The 20,110-nt window shown below is 39.6% G+C and overlaps 1 protein-coding gene across 4 annotated transcripts in view; it reads left to right on the top strand.

Moving 5' to 3' along the window:
* LOC119885946 (SLIT-ROBO Rho GTPase-activating protein 3-like) overlaps positions 1-19,807 on the top strand; it is a 34,521-nt gene extending 14,714 nt beyond the window's left edge. The window contains exons 5-22 of one of the 4 annotated variants that reach the window (XM_038696324.1): positions 2,399-2,590; positions 2,903-3,031; positions 3,158-3,379; positions 3,513-3,614; positions 5,220-5,417; positions 5,505-5,589; positions 8,820-8,847; positions 11,403-11,505; positions 12,707-12,767; positions 13,818-13,895; positions 14,235-14,369; positions 14,471-14,576; positions 14,653-14,880; positions 15,585-15,658; positions 15,770-15,950; positions 16,532-16,678; positions 16,812-17,121; positions 17,519-19,807. In XM_038696324.1, the coding sequence (XP_038552252.1) occupies positions 2,399-2,590; positions 2,903-3,031; positions 3,158-3,379; positions 3,513-3,614; positions 5,220-5,417; positions 5,505-5,589; positions 8,820-8,847; positions 11,403-11,505; positions 12,707-12,767; positions 13,818-13,895; positions 14,235-14,369; positions 14,471-14,576; positions 14,653-14,880; positions 15,585-15,658; positions 15,770-15,950; positions 16,532-16,678; positions 16,812-17,121; positions 17,519-17,986 (2,847 nt within the window). In that variant the 3' untranslated portion in view covers positions 17,987-19,807. Of the gene's footprint in view, positions 1-2,398; positions 2,591-2,902; positions 3,032-3,157; positions 3,380-3,512; positions 3,615-5,219; positions 5,418-5,504; positions 5,590-8,819; positions 8,848-11,402; positions 11,506-12,400; positions 12,768-13,817; positions 13,897-14,234; positions 14,370-14,470; positions 14,577-14,652; positions 14,881-15,584; positions 15,659-15,769; positions 15,951-16,531; positions 16,679-16,811; positions 17,122-17,518 lie in introns of those variants that run through there. The other 3 variants (XM_038696325.1, XR_005441406.1, XR_005441405.1) reach the window with 3 other exon arrangements.
* The last annotated feature ends 303 nt before the right edge of the window (positions 19,808-20,110 follow it).

The raw sequence follows: 20,110 nt of genomic DNA, 5'->3' as shown, positions 1-20,110 counted from the left end.
CCAAATGTCAGGCCTTAAACTGACTGTAACTGCAGTTTGACAGAGCATAGAAAGTCGTAAAATTTCATTTTATAAATTTTCCATCGCCAAACAAGTGAGGGCAAGTCACATGTAGATACTCGTTTTCATACTGTTATTCTAACTAGCTCACACTATATATAATTTAATTCCCTGCCAGATAAACAGGACCATAAATTAATATCTTAAGATACTCTGTATACACTTCCATTCTGCTTAATTAATTATTATTACATTTTGTCCTGACGTGTGCAACTCCACCTTTGGCTACTTGCTGCACACTCAATCATCTGCATTACTTCTAGAATGTTATGAGGTAAATACTGTAAGTGATCAATCAAAGATAATTAAAAGGCAGGGTTAGTTCTTTTTCTTAAAGCACATTTATCATGGTGATGTAAAATTGATTATGACCCCAAACTTTCATTTCACCCAATGAAGTCATCTCTATATAATGCTTTAAAGTTCCCTTAAACGGTTTCTTTTACGGAAGAACAGGATGTAAAGGCAAACAGAAAGCTGCCCGGTGCTGCTCTGATTTTTTTTGCAGGATTTAGCAAAATACTGTACAATGGATTCTGTAAATAGCTTTTAAAAGAGATAAGGTAAGGACAAAATTTAATATAGGAAACTGTTTAGATGTAGTGCAATTTCAATGATTACTGATGACCACTCTTGCTCATTTTAAAAGGATGTTCACAAATAGATTTGAAGCAGAAATCCCCACATGAGTTAAACCACATGAGAAATATTCTCACATGTAATGTTATACAGCACTTTACTGTTTCACTAATATTGATTTTTTTCCCTGCCTCTTATTCATGCATTATTAAATACTTCTGCACCTCTCACACCCAACATAAAGAATTATAGTATGTGAAACTTGTATGATTTGTTTATATTATTAGTTATGAGTTAAATGTAAAATGAAGCATGGATTCATCTTTGTCAGCCTGCTGGTCTCTGCTATTGATTTGCCTGCTAGCGTTTTGTGGAAATCAAGCAGTTTCTTGTTTAGCGGGTAGCAGGGAAGGTTGCTCTCTGTCACTTTGTAACCTTCTTCCCCCCCTGCTGATCGATCTCACTGTCCTTTGCACGTCCGCTTCAGTCAGTGTTGCTAGGGAACCAGAACCTGAGAGCGAGTGATGGAGGAGCAGATGTTGTTTATTGCGCTGTTAATTCGAATTCCTCCAAAGCGAACTGAGCGGTGGGAGTTTGGATTGTATTTGGAGCAGTGATGAACTTTTGGTTGTAGTACATACAGCACTTGCAGGGGTCTTTTTTTTTTTTTTAACCTACTACGATGCTGTGGTGAAGAAAAACGGGTACAAAAAGGCAGACGCATCAGACAGATGTGCCCGGCGCTAAACTTGCAGCTCAGTTAGGAAATGTTACTCAAAATGTGACGCTCCCATGAGCAGGATGAATAAACTACACTCTCTAATGTTTACTAAGTGTAATAAAAATAAATATATACTAGGGTTATGCAAGTTCATATGTAATGTACTCTTAGGGCTGTGAAACATTTATAGTCTTTTAGTTAACCATGTCATGATTATGTGTTGAAAATTGATAACTTGCTAATTTTATTTAACAATTATATTACATGCCTACATAAATTAAACTCCTTTGGAGTAGATGGAGGGGAAAATACCATTTTATATAATGTCTTTTATTGAAAGCATTTTATCTTTTTCAAATATTTTTCTTCTTTACAACCCTTTCAAAAGAGTGTGTTGTTAACCTCCGCTCTGAAATTGATTGGCAAAACACAGAGGTCCTTTGCACAGCTTAATACTGTACAAATCCTAGTAAGACATGTAACATTATCAAGGGACCCAAACATGTCCTCTGCTTTAATGCCATCATGAATGCCTTTTACATTAAATTGCCTGTAGGTAAACATTTGGTTCTATTCCAGTAGCCATAAGACTGTTGTAAAAGAGATGGTCAGTTTACTTTGTGTATAAATGTGCCCAGCTATGGATTGGCCACTGCCATTAACTCTTGTGTATTTTTACATTTACTTTTAATATTTAAAGTGCCATATTGTATTTTCTTATTGTTTAATGATTTGTGTGTTTTTTGTGTTTGCTAACCAGCTTGCATATGATGGACATATAAAAGTATTTTGAATTGAACTGAACAAAACCAGGCAGATTTTTAAGTGATACTACCAGTAAGCGTTTTGTTTGACATCACACTTATTATTACCAGGAGTTGCATGTGATAGATATGAATGTAACATTTCAGCATGTGATTCTGCACACACCTTCTATTCCTCCTCAAAGTCGCATCCATTTTAAACAAGTACTTGCTGGTTTGACTGTGATGCCTCTGGCACTGAGTAGAGTATGACATAAGATGTGTGTTGTTGCAGGTGATGAAGACATACCACATGTACCACACTGAGAGTGTCAGTGCTGAGAGCAAGCTGAAGGATGCAGAGAAACAGGAAGAGAAGCACATTGGCAAGGCCAACGACATTAGTTCCAGCCTTCTGCGGTATGGGCATGATGAACGTCCACAGCGTCGGAGCTCTGTCAAGAAGATGGAGAAAATGAAGGAGAAGGTCTGCTTCAGTTGACTGGTTTATACATAATGTGTTGTGCATTATAGGCATTGTATCTACACTCAAGTACAAATCATGTGCAAATGCATTTGTAATGAACTACTTGAATTTCACCAGTTGCTATTTGCACAAATTACATTGAAAATGTAGTTAAAGCTACAAGGAGCACATCTCAATATGGTGCAAAGTATTACATATATTGACAGATTATATAAATTAAATCAGACTGATTATAGCAATGCATGCTTTGAGTACATTAGGAATCCATTTTACATCCTGCATTGATGGGACTCTCTTCATCTTTCTCCCTAGAGACAAGCAAAGTACTCTGAAAACAAGCTGAAATGCACAAAGGCCCGGAACGACTATCTCCTCAATCTGGCAGCTACCAATGCCCTGGTGGCCAAATACTACATCCATGATGTCTCAGACATGATAGATGTAAGTTATTACTGTTGGAGCCAAACATGTAAACGTTGAACTGCCTTCTTGTCCAAGTGCTTCTTTTGTAAGTTCTAGGCCTTTTATTCATGTTTAATTACTACATGTTTTACTTCCTGCCCCCAGTGTTGCGACTTAGGTTACCATGCAAGCCTGGCACGCACCTTGAGAACCTACCTGTCTGCAGAGTACAGTCTGGAGACTTCTCGCCATGAGGGTCTGGACTTGCTGGAGGGAGCAGTAGATGCAATGGACATCAGAGGAGACAAGCTCAAGTTTATGGACACGCACAGCCAGATCTTCTGTCCTCCTGCACACTTTGACTATCAGCCACACATGGGGGATGAGGTGGGTCACTAGAAAATAGGGCTATAAGAATGGTTTGCTTTGTAGGTACATAGATACAGTGTGCATCTCGTTGTGTTTGCTGTTCTCTTTGTGAAATCCTCCTGATGAAGTTCCCTTTGTCTCTTAATCCCAGGTGTGTCAGGTGAGTGCACAGCAGCCTGTCCAGACAGAACTCTTGATGCGCCACCACCAGCTGCAGTCTCGCCTGGCCACGCTGAAGATAGAAAATGAAGAGGTGAGAATGCCAGTGTCAGAGTTTTGTTTCAGAATGAAGCAAGCTCACTGAACAGCTATGTTCTTTTTGCTGACTCAGAAAAGGACATATACTGAGTCATATAATGATATAACATATACTAAATTTCACACAAGGTAGAAAACCTGGTATGCTACAGAATAAATGATGTGCAGTCTGAGTCACTGAATGACATTTAAAAATGCCAAGGCCATTGCATGTCACCAGGTTTCTTCAAAATACTGTGGCAGGAAATGAATGGCTTATCGTTCAAACTACTGATCAAGTGATGACCACATGTAGCAAAACAGGAAGTTCTCTTAAAGATGCATATATGCTGCTCTTTATGCTGGCTAGTCTGTAACAGCACACAGTGTTAACAGGCAGTAGGGTCTTTGAGAGCGGGTTTTTACACACGTGAGCTATCTCTCATATCTGTCTGTTAAATATGAAAAATATAATAAAAATATGAATATGAAGCTACAACCAGCAGCCGGTTAGCTTAGCAGAAAAACTGGTAATAGGAGGAAACATCTAGCCCCGTCTCTGTCCAGCAGTAACAAAATCCACCAACCAGCACCTCAAAAGCTCTGTCAAAACATTATGTGTAATTTCTTTAATCTGTACAAAAATATGTAGTGCAGTTATGTGATACTTGTTAATTAGTGAAGTTAGTTAGAATTGGTTGGAAGGCGAGTTTATTGGGTTTTTTCTACCCTTGGACAGAGGCAGGTTAGCTGGTTTCATATTTACCATACAGGCGTGAGAGTGGAATGAATCAATTCTCAGCAAAAAGAGAATTAGAGGATGTCCCAATATGTCGAACTATTGAGAAAGATGGGACACAAAATAACTTTGTCTCTATTAGGACCCTCTAACTGAAAGATTATTTCTGTCATGTTAAGAATAACCACTTCTATTTCACTCATCAAAGGGCTGTTTGTTTAACTGAGGCATTCAAATACCTCCTTTGGCTTTGCTATGTTTTAAACTGGGATCGGCAGCCAACAACATCACCCTCACCCCCAATTCACACAAACATGGGACGGCAAACAACCAGTCTTCAGGATTGTCAACCTGCGTTTGTATTCATCTTTAATCTGATACTGACCTGCGTGGTCGTCTCTCATACAGTCTCCTGCCTCTACTGGGGGCGGCCCCAGCATGCTCCCTGGCCTTCTGGCCTGGAGTCACCAAGGTCACTGTGACTCACATAGGCCTGTTTAAAGGTCATCAGGGTGTGGATCTGTGTCATTGCCTGTCTGTTGTGAATAAAGAAATGCACACTGCCCTCCTGTATGCCTTGCATGGAAGGAACATAGTTAATCTTTCATGCCACGATGCTCCATGCTAGGAAGCTAATTACTCTCCTGTTTACAGTGTGTCAGTCAAACTGCTGTGAAAATGGACTGTAGTGGAACTTAGACTGTGCTGGCTTGTTACACAATACTGCTTGTTTGTGAAACTAAGAAGACGTATTTGGAAATATTATTACTTTTGATGATGTTGTTTTTTATGTACAACTCACCAAATGAACAAATATATGCTCTAATAGGGGATATTGTTGAAATTAAAGTTTCGAATGTGTTTTTATGCTGTGTGCGCCAGGTGAGGAAGACCCTTGACGCCACCATGCAGACCCTTCAGGACATGCTCACAGTAGAGGACTTTGACGTGTCAGAGGCCTTCCAGCATAGCCAATCCACAGAGTCTGTCAAATCGGCTTCCTCTGACTCCTACATGAGCAAGGCAAACATCACTAAGAGACGAGCCAATCAGCAAGAGACTGAGGGCTTCTACTTTACTGTGAGTTCTCAACAAATGAGAGCAGAACGTGGAGCACATTCACTATAATTAAAAATCGCTATTTGTCTTTTTTTATTTCATCTGCAGAAATATAAGGAGTACTTGAATGGCAGTAATCTCATTGTCAAACTGCAGGCCAAGCATGACCTTCTGAAGCAGACACTAGGAGAAGGTAAGACTTATCGTGCTGTACATTAGTGGAGTGGACAGTGATGGTAATAGTTAGGGTTCGTTTATATAAAGTTTAGTGTAATGTGAGTAAAGTACCAGTAATAGAAAAACATCCATCAGAACTAAAATAAGATTTGACTAGTTTTTTGGGATTCCTTGATATGCACATGGTGCTACGAGGAATTTCCCATAAATCTGTTTTCAACAAAAATATATAAAAATAAATCCAGTTGTACATGATCTGTTTTTGGAATTAAAATGCAAATCTATATTATACTGAATTTGCCATTTACTTGACAAATAGACAGAATCAGGTCAGTGGCTAAAAAAGTACTTTGCTTGTAGGCTATGGCATTAAGCCAAAAGTGTGAATAAGGATGTATATCTTCTAGGGGTGTGATGATACACCTAGCTCACAAGATGAGATGATATAGTATATTGGGTTCACGAGAATGAGACAGAATGATATTTTAACACTGTTTTTAAGAAGTCTTCAATGATGTAATATATGACTGGAAAAATTGTCTTTCATTTGAATGAAGTCACAAAATGCAAAACAATGCATGTGCAGTCTGAAATGTTGCTTGCATGTTGTTCGTGTCTTGTCTGTTACTAATTTCAGCCTTACACCCCGTCATGCTGATATCATGAGACAGCTTTTCACCTTGACGAGAAATATCGTCACAATTTAATGTTGTGAGAACTCTTCACACCCCTAACATCTTCCCATGTCAATGCGTTGCTACTTCAAAATGCTGTAAACATCTGCTTTTGGATATTTATTGGTTGGTGGATCATTACGTACTTTTCAGATTCTTGTGGGTCAATGTTTGTGGATTACATTCACATTACATTTATTCATTTAGCTGACACTTTTATCCAAAGCAACTTACAATTGCTATATACAGTATCTCACAAAAGTGAGCACACCCCTCACATTTTTGTAAATATTTGATTATCTTTTCATTTGACAACATTGAAGAAATGACACTTTGCTACAGTGTAAATTTGCTGTCCCCTCAAAATAACACATTACTCAGCCATTAATGTCTAAACCGCTAGCAACAAAAGTGAGTAAACCCCTACAAGTGAAAATGTCCAAATTGGGCCCAAAGTGTCCATATTTTGTGTGGCCACCATTATTTTCCAGCACTGCCTTAACCCTCTTGAGCATGGAGTTCACCAGAGCTTCACAGATTGCCACTGGAGTCCTCTTCTACTCCTCCATGATGAAATTCCCAGAGCTGATGGATATTAGAGAAAAAATAAAATCAACATTAAACCGAATACAGTGAGTTCACTAAGGTAATTCAATCCAAAGCTCCCCCGACGCAACACACAAGGATACTTTTAAGGATAGAGAAATTTAATTAAACATAGCCATCCTGACGTGTACACTGTGCAACTGTATTATCTAGTAAAATACAAGTATTGGATCGGGAATTGGCAGATACTAAATATTAAATGACTCGGATCAGGGGCAAAAAAAGTGATCCAACATCCCTATTTATAGATATCTGAGGAGGAAGATGGAGGGAAAACTGTGACTAACTAATTAACTAGCGGTCCAGAACAGCAAAAAGTGAGGCAACAGTGGAAGCAAGACCAGTGAAGGAACATTAAAAACATTGTTGTTCAATTACAACTTCATACAGTGTATCCACTGCACTGTAGCCTAGTTGTTTTAACTGAATGTGATATCATGTATCCTGTTTTTAATCAGTTCATTACTTCAATAGAGACTGTTGACATTTGAAAGAAAATTGCAATTTCTCAGTATATTCGCTGTCATTACTAATATGTTGTCAGGTGGCGCAACTGAATTGTCAGGTGGTGCGACCAGCTAAAATATGGATTTTAACTGATAAATAATAGGTTAAGCGAACATATGGTTTAAAACAATGTTAATTTGTATTTTTGTATACTTATTTTTCCATCAATAAATGTAAAATTGGATGCTAAAGATACTAAATAATTGACCTCTAGAATGCAATAATCTTAGATAATTGTAAATACAAAAGCACAAGCACAAAATAATAATTTGTTAAGCCTATAGACACTCTAATACTTGCCAGAGCTATAACTTAGAATGAATAGTTGGAAAATACATATATTGTTACAAATATTTGGTTGCGCCACCTGACATTTTTTGGGCTGTGAAGTTAAAAAAAAAAAATGTAAAAGAATTGTATTTAAACACTTTGAAATGTTATTTGACAAATAAAACTTGTTTATACACATTGTTCTAATTTTAAAAAATTGAATTATATCCTTTTTGAAAAGATTTTTTTAAAAATAAAGCTTTTTTTTTTAGAAGCTTTATATGTCATTGACCAATTTACAATAATGTGAGGGGTGTACTCACTTTTGTGAGATACTGTATGTCAGAGGTCGCACAGCTCTGGAGCAACTAGGGGTTAAGTGTCTTATTTTTTTTTAATTTGTTCAATTTTTCAGTTTATTTTGAGCTCTGTCCATGCTCACATAATTGTGTTGTAATGAAGTTTTTCTTCACTTGAGAGCTTGACCATTTTTGGACCAAAAAGAGGCATAAAGGGTGCAAACTACTAGTAGTACTCGACTTGAAGGGTATTTCTTGCCATACTTTCCTTGGCAATATTTTCCTTCATATATTCCTCATATTTAATATGCATTAACCTCAGCAGCCAAAAGAGTGAATAAAATTGTTACATGCCCTTGTGTTTCTACTTTAGACTCAAATATCTGCTTTAGGGTTGAAATTTAGCTTAAAGTTGAGTTGTGTTGGAAGCTGTCTGACACATGATGTGATCCTTGAATATTTGATTGACTGGTTAAAGTGAGGCCTACATTTTTGCGTAGAGTGAGACATCTGTGTGCAAATGTGAAGCAGATATCACAAAATCATCATCGCACTGTACAAATCAGCTCCCACAAGCTCCCTCTCTTGTTGCCCCTGGATACATTTTCACTTTGCAGAGCGAGTAGACAAGCCATCCCCTTCTGGGGCTCTTGTGCCGTTTCTAGGGCGACCGCTGAATGACCGCTGCCTGGCGGGGAGTCAAATGCAGCCATGGCACTCACCCCATTGAGCCTGACTGAATAGATGCCTGTTTTCTCATAACACCCCTTTCCGTCTCCATCTGCCAGCCAGTGTATAGTCGGCCAGCACTCAACCGTACAGCTAACTTCTGTGATTGTAAAACTAGCGTATACTAATTTAGTCTCATTCTCTGCTGTTTTTTCTTTTAGGGGAGAGGGCTGAATATGGAACAACAAGGTAAGATGTCCAGTGACAAGAGGGTGAATAAAGTAGGCGATGATGTGTAAAATTCTTCCTCTGTCCCTGGATGTGGCAGGAATGAGATCAGTGTGGGAACAAGAGTTTTCCTCTTATATGCTGAACAAAGGGTCTGATCCTAATCAGAGAAGGTGGTGCTCAGGTTTTAATCTATAAAGTTATGTTAAGACTAAGAAATGAAATGCCAGAGAGATAGATACTGTCCTGCTGTTGTTCTGTTTATAAATTCAAAAGAAAATGAACAAATATTGACAAGGCATCGTCATGATTAATTGAATACAAGCGTTTGACCTTTGCCTATTTTGATTTATGGTACACCTCATTAAATGTAGTCAAATCTTTATTGAATTTTGTGTGTGATAATTCCCTGTAGTCAAAAGACTGTGATAAAGTTTGCAGCTGTCTAAGGCTATGTAAAGGAATAGTTTGACATTTGGGGATATATGCTTATTTGCTTTTTTGCCAAGAGTTAGGTTAGAAGATGGATACCACTCTCATGATAGTTCTCTAAAAATAATCTACCACTAACAGACCTGAAATACAGTGGGTACGGAAAGTATTCAGACCCCTTTAAATTTTTCACTCTTTGTTTCATTGCAGCCATTTTCCAAAAATCAAAAAAGTTCATTTTATTTCTCAGTAATGTACACTCAGCACCCCATCTTGACAGAAACAAACAGAAATGTAGAAATTTTTGCAAATTTATTAAAAAAGAAAAACTGAAATATCACATGGTCATAAGTATTCAGACCCTTTGCCGTGACACTCATATTTAACTCAGGTGCTGTCTATTTCTTCTGATCATCCTTGAGATGGTTCTACACCTTCATTTGAGTCCAGCTGTGTTTGATTATACTGATTGGACTTACTGATTGGAAAGCCACACACCTGTCTATATAAGACCTTACAGCTCACAGTGCATGTCAGAGCAAATGAGAATCATGAGGTCAAAGGAACTGCCTGAAGAGCTCAGAGACAGAATTGTGGCAAGGCACAGATCTGGCCAAGGTTAAAAAAAAAATTCTGCTGCACTTAAGGTTCCTAAGAGCACAGTGGCCTCCATAATCCTCAAATGGAAGACGTTTGGGACGACCAGAACCTTTCCTAGAGCTGGCCGTCCGGCCAAACTGAGCTATCGGGGGAGAAGAGCCTTGGTGAGAGAGGTAAAGAAGAACCCAAAGGTCACTGTGGCTGAGCTCCAGAGATGCAGTCGGGAGATGGGAGAAAGTTGTAGTAAGTCAACCATCACTGCAGCAATCCACCAGTCGGGGCTTTATGGCAGAGTGGCCCGACGGAAGCCTCTCCTCAGTGCAAGACACATGAAAGCCCGCATGGAGTTTGCTAAAAAACACCTGAAGGACTCCAAGATGGTGATAAATAAGATCCTCTGGTCTGATGAGACCAAGATAGAACTTTTTGGCCTTTAATTCTAAGCGGTATGTGTGGAGAAAATCAGGCACTGCTCATCACCTGTCCAATACAGTCTCAACAGTGAAGCATGGTGGTGGCAGCATCATGCTGCGGGGGTGTTTTTCAGCTGCAGGGACAGGACGACTGGTTGCAATCGAGGGAAAGATGAATGCGGCCAAGTACAGGGATATCCTGGACGAAAACCTTTTCCAGAGTGCTCTGGACCTCAGACTGGGCCGAAGGTTTACCTTCCAACAAGACAATGACCCTAAGCACACCGCTAAAATAACGAAGGAGTGGCTTCACAACAACTCCGTGGCTGTTCTTGAATGGCCCAGCCAGAGCCCTGAGTTAAACCCAATTGAGCATCTCTGGAGAGACCTGAAAATGGCTGTCCACCAACATTTACCATCCAACCTGACAGAACTGGAGAGGATCTGCAAGGAGGAATGGCAGAGGATACCCAAATCCAGATGTGAAAAACTTGTTGCATCTTTCCCAAAACGACTCATGGCTGTATTAGATCAAAAGGGTGCTTCTACTAAATACTGAGCAAAGGGTCTGAATACTTATGACCATGTGATATTTCAGTATTTCTTTTTTAATAAATTTGCAAAAATTTCTACATTTCTGTTTTTTTTTCTGTCAAGATGGGGTGCTGAGTGTACATTACTGAGAAATAAAATGAACTTTTTTTGATTTTTGGAAAATGGCTGCAATGAAACAAAGAGTGAAAAGTTTAAAGGGGTCTGAATACTTTCCGTACCCACTGTAGCTAGTATAATGTCAATTTTTCAGCTTTTTTTTTTTTTTTTTTTTTATTTTGCGAATGATACATAAAAACTTTTGAGAGAGCCAGGCATGCTGTTTTCCCTCTGTTTCCATTCTTTGTGCTAAGCTAACCATTGGAAAGGAAAGCAAATAAGCATATTTCCCAAATAATCAAACCATTCTTTTACTTTTTGAGCATTGTTGTTTTTGGAAAATGCAAATTACTGTGGTAAAGACATGGCAACAAATACATTTTAGAAGAAATGTAAGTACTTTGATGTGTAATTATACCAGTTGCATTATTCTTCATATTTACCATGTACCAACGATACACCCCCCCACCATCTCCCCAGGCCCCCCACTCTTCCCCCTAAACCCCAGAGAATGCGGAAGGCTAGACCTCACTCCATTTTTAACCGTAAGCTGTTTAACGGCAATATGGAGGCCTTCATTCAGGTATTAGCCTATCTGTGCTCTTTGTCTCTCCATGAGCTCAGCTGTCTCACTAGCAGTCCTTGGGGGATCTCTTGCCTTTGCCCACTCTTTTACCCAAACATTGGCTCACTCATGCACTGACTTTCCTCTTGCTCATTGCCTTGTCTTTACAGTCTTAAAGATATAGAAAACACAGGTTCAGGTGAAAACCAGTTGAACAAGGTGTGAAAATTGTTTGATTTGCTAAGAACTGCACTGGTGCAGGGTTTGCTTAACATTCTGTTTCCCGTGAGCTCCAGACAGTGAGTTAATTTGGCCTAATTTATTTCAGTTGGCTATTCACCAGCCATGCTAGGCTATGCAAATAAACACATGGCCACATTCACTCTACTGTTCAATCAAACGGGGCCAGTTAGACATAGTAAGCTTCAACAGCAGTGGCGATAAACATCAGGATTCCGTAAAGCTTAACCTATTAGTTGATTGGCAGAAAAACATTTTTAATAAGCGATTTAATGGTTTCCAAATGTTCCCCTTTTCCAGGTTCTAAGTTATTACAATTTTCTCTTTTTAATTGTCTTAACTGATAATAAAGTGAAATTTCTTCCGCTTGAAGAGTGTAGTTTAATGACACCTTGCGCTTTAGGAGATTGTGATGGGCACACAGTCCTTTCTGGCTGTAAAAAATGCTTTACTATACGTAGCCCCCCTATCCTCTCGGGTAGCACCCTCCCTCCCCACACACTCCCCCGCAGAGCCATGTCCTCACACCCCACAAGGCACCGATGCTTTGGCTATTCTCTCAGGCCAGGCCTCCTCTTTCTCTATCTCTGTACAATCTGTCTCTCTCACTAACCTGTTGTGGTTATTGTTGCCTCTCTTCTTCTGTCTCCGTGCCTTACTGCTCTCTGCCCAGGGGAAGACGGAATGTCCGTGCCAGGAGTCAGGTACTCTGTCTTATAGCAGGGCGGGTTCATCACACTGTTTTCAGTACACTAACCAACATTTCTGTGCCTCTGTCCTGTTGGCATTCCTGTGAAAATACTGTAGTAATAGTAATATATGGTGGTGCAAACACTAACATGATTCTTATTTGTGTTCTATACACTTAAAATCAGTTATTTAAAAAATCATTAAATGCCTAACCATGCTGGCATGACTATTTTTCTGTTATTTTCTGTTTATGTGCTTCCAAGAATGATCATTTGAATCTGTCTGGTAGGACTCAGGGCAGCCTATACCAGTGGTGGTTGAGAGCTGTGTTCGATACATCAATCTGTATGGTAGGTTCCTGTTGTGTTCATACATTGTCTTTCCTCAAAATGACTGTGGACACAGTAACCTGAGCTTTCTCATACTCCGTCTCACCGTCTTTTTATATAAGGTCACATTTTTGTTAGTTTAGCGTTTGTATGAGGGAATCATACACTTGTGTTTGTGAATTAATTTTTAGTAATTATTTTTTAATGGAGGAATGTTATAATATTATTTTTAATAGGAATGTCCTAGACCGGGGGAGAAAAGTCTTTAGTCTACAAATAGACCTTTTCCACAACAGGAAAATTTTAGGGAACTCTGGAACCACATTTCACCCAGATGCAGCAGGGACTAAATTTTTTAAAGTCCTTATCATAATGTAACATGAACTTTTGTAACAAAATTTGCAGTGCTGGACATCTCTTATTTTTACAAACACAGCTGCAACTTGATTCACACAATAAGCAAGCACCGGGAGCTTGTATGAATATTAGGACGAAGGGTGGACACACCAGTTTTTCTTCCTGAAATGTTTCAAAAGATGTAACGGACTCAATAGGATCTCATAAAATCAAGTGCTTTTTAATGTCAAAAGCGTGTTTGTGAATATTATAGTGAAGACAGATATGTGATTATTATTTTAAAATAAATGCTTCAATATCCATGAAAAGGACCAGGGAAAAAACCCACTAATTCACTAAAAATGTCAACCAAGGATTTAATCATTAATTAGTCGAGTAATATTCTAGCAGGGGGCAACCTTAATCTCATAACTCTTTCTTTCTTTCTTTCATTTGCTTCTGCTGCAGTCTGCTCTGGTCTTTCAGGCTTACTCCATTTTACACCATTTCTGTCACAAACATACAGTACATACCCACACTCACAATGTAGCTTAAACTAACCCGCTGTTAGATGCTTTATTTTATACATTTGTTTGTTTATGTGATTTGACCTTTTGGCTTTAAGTGCTGTGCATATACTGTTAGTTTACTATTTTCTGTACAGTAAATGTACAAAGAAATGAAATGAAAGGACTTTGTTTTTAATTTTACGTTAAAGGCTCTATCTGTCCACAGGCCTTCAGCAGCAAGGTATATTTCGAGTTCCAGGCTCCCAGGTCGAAGTCAATGACATTAAGAATGCATTTGAAAGAGGTTAGTCCCACTGTGCTATTTTCTCTCTACTGATTTTAAATTGCGTTTTTTCCCCCTCACAAGCCACAGTCTCTCCCGCGGGACTCTAAAGTGCAAATAAAGCCGCCATATGTAACATGTAGCCCCCTAATGGACATGTAAACCATTTTAGATGCATGATACGTAAGATCAGCATCATGGACCAATAATAAATGAGGAAACATAACTGCACTCTCAATGTTTAGATTAACCCCCCCAACTTGAAATACACGTAGTTTATATTGTCTCAGTGCCATGTTACATGAACAATGATAGCAGTGAAGGATTAATGAGTGAATTAAATGTATGCTATGTCTATAGGAGAGGATCCTCTGGTGGATGATCAGAGTGATCATGACATCAACTCTGTGGCAGGCGTTCTTAAGCTCTACTTCAGGGGTCTGGAAAACCCACTGTTCCCCAAGGAGCGTTTCCTCGACCTCATGTCCACAACCAGTGAGTCACATTCAATAGAACATCTGAAAAGGTTTTTGTATTTAGTGTAGTTTTTTTATACATTTTTTGCTCTTTCTTAATTTCTTTCTTTTTTTCTTCAGAGCTTGACTCGGGTGCAGAAAGAGCTCATCACCTCCAGCAGATAATTGTGACCCTTCAGCGGCCTGTGATCATCGTCATGAGATACCTGTTTGCATTTCTAAATCAGTAAGTCCTGTCACAACAAATTTCACTTATTTGACACTTAGAAATGTGATATTAATTGCTTCTGCAATCTTTGTAGTCTTTCTCAGTACAGTGATGAGAACATGATGGACCCCTATAACCTGGCTATTTGCTTTGGCCCCACATTGATGCCAATACCAGATGAGCAGGACCCTGTGTCCTGCCAGGCGCATGTTAACGAGGTTATTAAGACCATTATCATCCACCATGAGGCCATCTTTCCAACCCAGCGTGAGTTGGAAGGACCTGTGTATGAAAAGTGCATGGCTGTTGGGGAAGAGTACTGGTAAGTGCTAGACAAGCTGCCCAACATGATGTTAATGTATGGTTTATGGGGCGGCTGTGGCTCAGGCGGTAGAGCAAGTATAGTCCACTAATCACAAGCATAAGTTTGATCCCAACTTGTGAAGTGTGTTGGATAAAAGATCTATTTATATGCAGCCATTTGCCGCCCATTTTTTTTTGTTATCAACAGAAAAAAGTATACATTTTCTACTTTTTACCATAACTTAAGGCTTAGGCAGAATGCACACTGCTGTATATCTGGCACACTCGTAAATGCTGAAATATATTCTAGTTATGTAGTTTCTGTGTGTCTAGTTTGTTGGACACCATGTAGCAGCAGTATTTTATTATATTTGTTTGTTATTGTTATGTTTGCGTACACAAACAACCATATTGTGACAAACTGTTCAACTGGGTCTTACAAAGATGTATTCTACTGTGCATTTATTATTTGAATGCTAAATCGAGTTGTGAATCTCAGATTTCATTTGGAAGGTGGTTTAGGGTTAGTTTTCATTTCCTATATTTAGTTTTTGTGTTTAATAATTTGAAAGAAAAAAAAACATTTGTGTTGACAACTGAGAAACTCCAAAATCATACTGAGTCAGACATTTTATGTCTTTCATTTGCACATTTTGTATAAATTGGGGAATGAAGGACTCTGTCTATTCTTTTGTGTCTCTGACTCCATATTCCTCCATTCAGTGAAAGCCCACACAGTGAGCCAGGAGCTCTTGACGAGGTAGACAATGGTACCGGACCCAACACTAGTGATGAAGGTGAGTCGCCACTGTAAGGACTGCAGCCGTACCTGTAAGAGCTGAAAAAATGTCTCAAATTGGATTCTGTCACATTTCTTTGTATTGTAATTTGTATTCTCTGTATTGCAGAGCTGGAGCAAATTGAGGCCATAGCCAAGTTTGACTACGTGGGCCGAAGTCCTAGAGAGCTTTCCTTCAAGAAAGGAGCCTCTCTGTTACTCTACCTGCGAGCCTCTGAGGACTGGTGGGAGGGCCGACATAACGGTGTGGACGGGCTGATTCCACATCAGTACATTGTTGTACAAGACATGTGAGTAAATACATTTGGTCTGTGAAGGCCACAAAAACACAATCGCAAAACGATTTGGGTTATATTGAACAGGCAATGTTTTGGTATAAAACAGCATCAGACAAGTGATCCAGTCGTGAAGTCCTTGGTTCTGCTGCAGGGCAACAGCTACTTTGGGCTTGGTCATTATTTATGTTGCTCTGTTTTCCCAAAATGCATCTATTGTTATCATCCTCACGAACTGTGTTTTCAAAAAGCATGGCCTCTGGAGTCATCAGTGTTAATGAAATGCTCCTGTTTTCTTGTGAGTTTTTCTTGTTGCCTTGACGCAACTAGTTGTGATGGAAACAAATGGCCCCCAATCAGCAATTAGCTGTTAAATTGTAAGGAGGAGCACTTGGGTAAATCCTCAAATGCCTCGAAATTGACTTTAATTTCTGCTCCGGCCTCTTGCCTGATAACCACTTTTCTGTCACAGGGCAGGTAACAAAATTAAAACCAAAGTTCGATCTCTCAAAGTAAAGGCCAATTTTAACATTTCCTGAGGACAGAAGCCATTAATTGAGATCAGTCTCTTCTGTCTGTCTGTCTGTCTGTATTAGGGATGATGCATTTTCAGATAGCATTCAGAGGCCTGATAGTGAGGCCCGCAGTGTACCACACCACGATGAAAGAGCCCCGTCCAGAAATGACCATCAGTCTCCTTGCGAACACACACCTGAGCATCGCTTTGGAGCTGCACTGGGAAGGTGGGGTTTGTTTAAATTTCATGGGATATATGCCATAAGTAGTGAGAGGGGGCACAAGCGCACACACAATACATACAATGTATACATGGTGTAGACATTTAAACTAATAAAGTATCAAACTGATTTTTCTTAGGGTGAGAGTGCGATCAGATGGCGCTGCAGTTCCACGCCACAGGAGTGACGCTGATAGTCACAGCCCCACCCGAGCTGCAGACCTGCCCCCTAGGGTTATGCCTCGGCCCTGCAGCCCACACAAATTAGCTGTTAGCAGGGGCCCAACAGACAGCCCGGAGAAGCGGCGTCTCACCACATTTGGCGGTCTGGGCAGCCACCCAGATAGAAAGGCCTTCATTGACAGCCACTCTCAACGGTCTTCACCCAGCACCACTCGGCATACAAGTTTAGGAGATCACAAGGCACTCGAGGCTGAAGCTCTCGCTGAGGTGAGTGTTGATACTTGAATGAACTTTGAAATAGACAGAAATAAATACAGTGGAAGCTCCACTGACTGCACGTTGATGTTAGTCACGGTTGTCCATTTGTAATTGGGTTGGGCACATGAGGTTCCTCACCTAAAAACAAAACAAAACATTGAAGTATGTGAATGCTACTCCCTGCATTTTACATATTTATATCAATCTAGAAAATAACACAATGTTACGACTGTGGTTGTCATGCACCCTTAATTGTATAATAAACAAAATGTAATTCTGTATTATTAATTCACTAACCCTACTTAAAATCATTTTGTTTCTGCCCTTGGTCTTAGTTACTGCTTGTCTGATTGTTTGATATGCATTTCTAAATATCAGCATCATTTTTCCTTCTACTCATGTTCAGGACATAGAGAAAACAATGAATACAGCTCTCCGTGAGTTGCGTGATCTGGAGCGACAGAATGTAGCCAAACATGCCCCTGATGTTGTTTTGGACACATTGGAGCCCCTCAAACACACAGGCGGAGCCCAGGAGCCGCCTGGTAGCCCTCTTCACACCATGGTGATCAGAGATCCAGATGCAGCCCAGAGACGTAGCAGCAGCAGCTCCTCCTCCGAGACCATGACCACTTTTAAACCTGCTCTTTCGGCTCGTAGACCGAATGCACCTCTAAGGCCCCCGCCTGTCAGACCTGTCCGGCCTGCTCCTGTGATTGGACAGGGCCAGGGACCACACCGCTCCAGCAGCTCTAGTTCCTCTGGTCTGGGCAGCCCAGGCATCACACCCACTGACAGGGTCTTTCCTGTCAAACCTCCTTCCCCATCACCATCCACCTCCTCCTCATCCTCAGACAAACAAGGTAACATGTAGCTCCAGTCAATCACAAGTCAAGTGGTTGAAGAACACAGTGGATACATAGTGATTGTGATTACCATCACGCCACTACATCTATTTTTGACAGCAAAACAAACATTGACACCCGGTCTGTATGATGAATATTTACCACTAAGCTTGTATAGTGTAGGGCGGCTACTGCTGGTTCCTGACAACTGTGTGCCCACACATAGACTCGGGCAAGTTGGTGTACTGTATTACACAGAAACAGGATTTAAATTTATGAAACTAATTTTATAGAATGCCTCCATGCTGAATAGCCATGCTGAATATAAAAGGGATGCACTGGAAAATACTTCTGTTTACTGAAATCTGACAATGAAACATCGCATGTTATTAGGTTGCAAAAATGCTGTGAGCTTGGACTTTGTATCTGGTTTCTGTTCCATTATGAGGGAACACTTAAGGGAACATTTTACCACTCATTATGTAGACATGCTCCAGTCTGTGCTTATGGTCTGTGTAGTCTATTAGAACGTTAATTACTTGGGCACTATTTATATTGATAGTGAAGTTTCCTTAGAGAGCCTCTTCCACAGTGACAGAATATACCAACAGGCAGACACCATGGCAGCTGATTCGTAAGTGCCAGGAAATCTAAATTTATTGTTCACCGCAGAGTAAACTATTGAGTGTCTGTTATAAGGGGAGATGTGAGTATGTGAACTAGGGAGTGATTTTAAACAGTCCATGGCTGAATGTAAAACCAAGTTTTAATTGCATGAAGTTGAAGTTCTTCTAATGGTCAATAGATGCTGGCTCCAAGGAAATTGCATCAATATTACAAACACTATTTGACATATATGAGACTGTGGCACCACTGAGTGGTAGTAAAATTTTTATGTATGTTCTTTCTTTTTTTTTTTTTTTAAGCGCTTGCTACATTTGAAAAGGGCTGAAAGAAACACATAGATGGCATGAAGTTTCACTGGAATTGGCCATTTTTTCTACAAACAAATTTGAAAAATGCTAGAATTATACAAAAATCCTGCACACTTCTACAGTCTGGCCAGTCAGCGGCCAGTCTGACCGGCAGTGGCAGCATCACTGGCCAATAGTTAAAGTTAACTAATAAACAACAGCCTGAGATGCTGCCTCTCTATTGCATTTCCCCAGCGGTGGACCAATGAATCTTATCTCAACCAAAACTACATTTTTCCTTCATTCCTAAATCTCAGACTAGGTCAGTGGACGGCAGAAGTAGACCAGGCTGCAGGACAACAGTTACACAGAGAACATTGACATTTATTGTGGACATTATAGACATGCCACTCATATAACTAATACAAGGAAATAAATAGAAAAATCAGTAAAATGTTCTTATAATGTAGTCATCTCCATATAAAAAGATCAGCTGTGTTACCTCAATATACAGGTAAAGCATTCTCTTACAACTCAAGTGACTAATGCACTTATAAACACTACAGGGAACTGTGCTGCATTTGTAGGTTCTGTGTTTTCATTTTCATGAAGTAATTGAAACATGATATAGCACATCAGTATCATTGAGGCTTACATAATGTGTAGATTGCACATGGGCAGTTCAGGCTGTGTGGGTGTTTTTAGATGAATTTGTTTACTGTTGATGGTGTTTGTCGTCTGTCTTATAAGGATGATCAATATATCTTTAAAGTGTAATAAGTACATTGGATTGAATATATACATACTGTTAAAGGACGCTTGTATAAATAACGTTGTATGATAGGAACAGGATATATTATCATGTCTAGTCTGTAGATTTTTGTAACTCTTATCCTTGCACAAACATTAACAAAACAATAAATAAATGAAACCTCACTGAAAGTTTTCGCTTTATTGCCTTGTGGCGCTCCGTAAAGATGTAAAGAGCTCAATGCAGATGACCGAGGATCAACAGTGGACTGCACTGTATCTATACAGAGAACAGTGACTGCATTATAAACATTTATTCAGCTTAAATGGCCTTTTTACACTGAACATCTGCAATGACATACAAGACTTCACACAGCACAATTCACTCATACTGTACTGGCAAATGGTTTTGAAGCACCATCTACTGGTCAACATCATCAGCTAACAGATAAAAATCAAGGAAATACAAACTTGTATGTGGATCTTTAT

Source organism: Micropterus salmoides, unplaced genomic scaffold (assembly GCF_014851395.1).
Source record: "Micropterus salmoides isolate LMB-PRFRI ecotype aquatic unplaced genomic scaffold, ASM1485139v1 Ms_hic_scaffold_4, whole genome shotgun sequence".
NCBI classification, from domain to species: Eukaryota; Metazoa; Chordata; class Actinopteri; order Centrarchiformes; family Centrarchidae; genus Micropterus; species Micropterus salmoides.
This window is presented reverse-complemented; position numbering and strand designations above follow the sequence as displayed.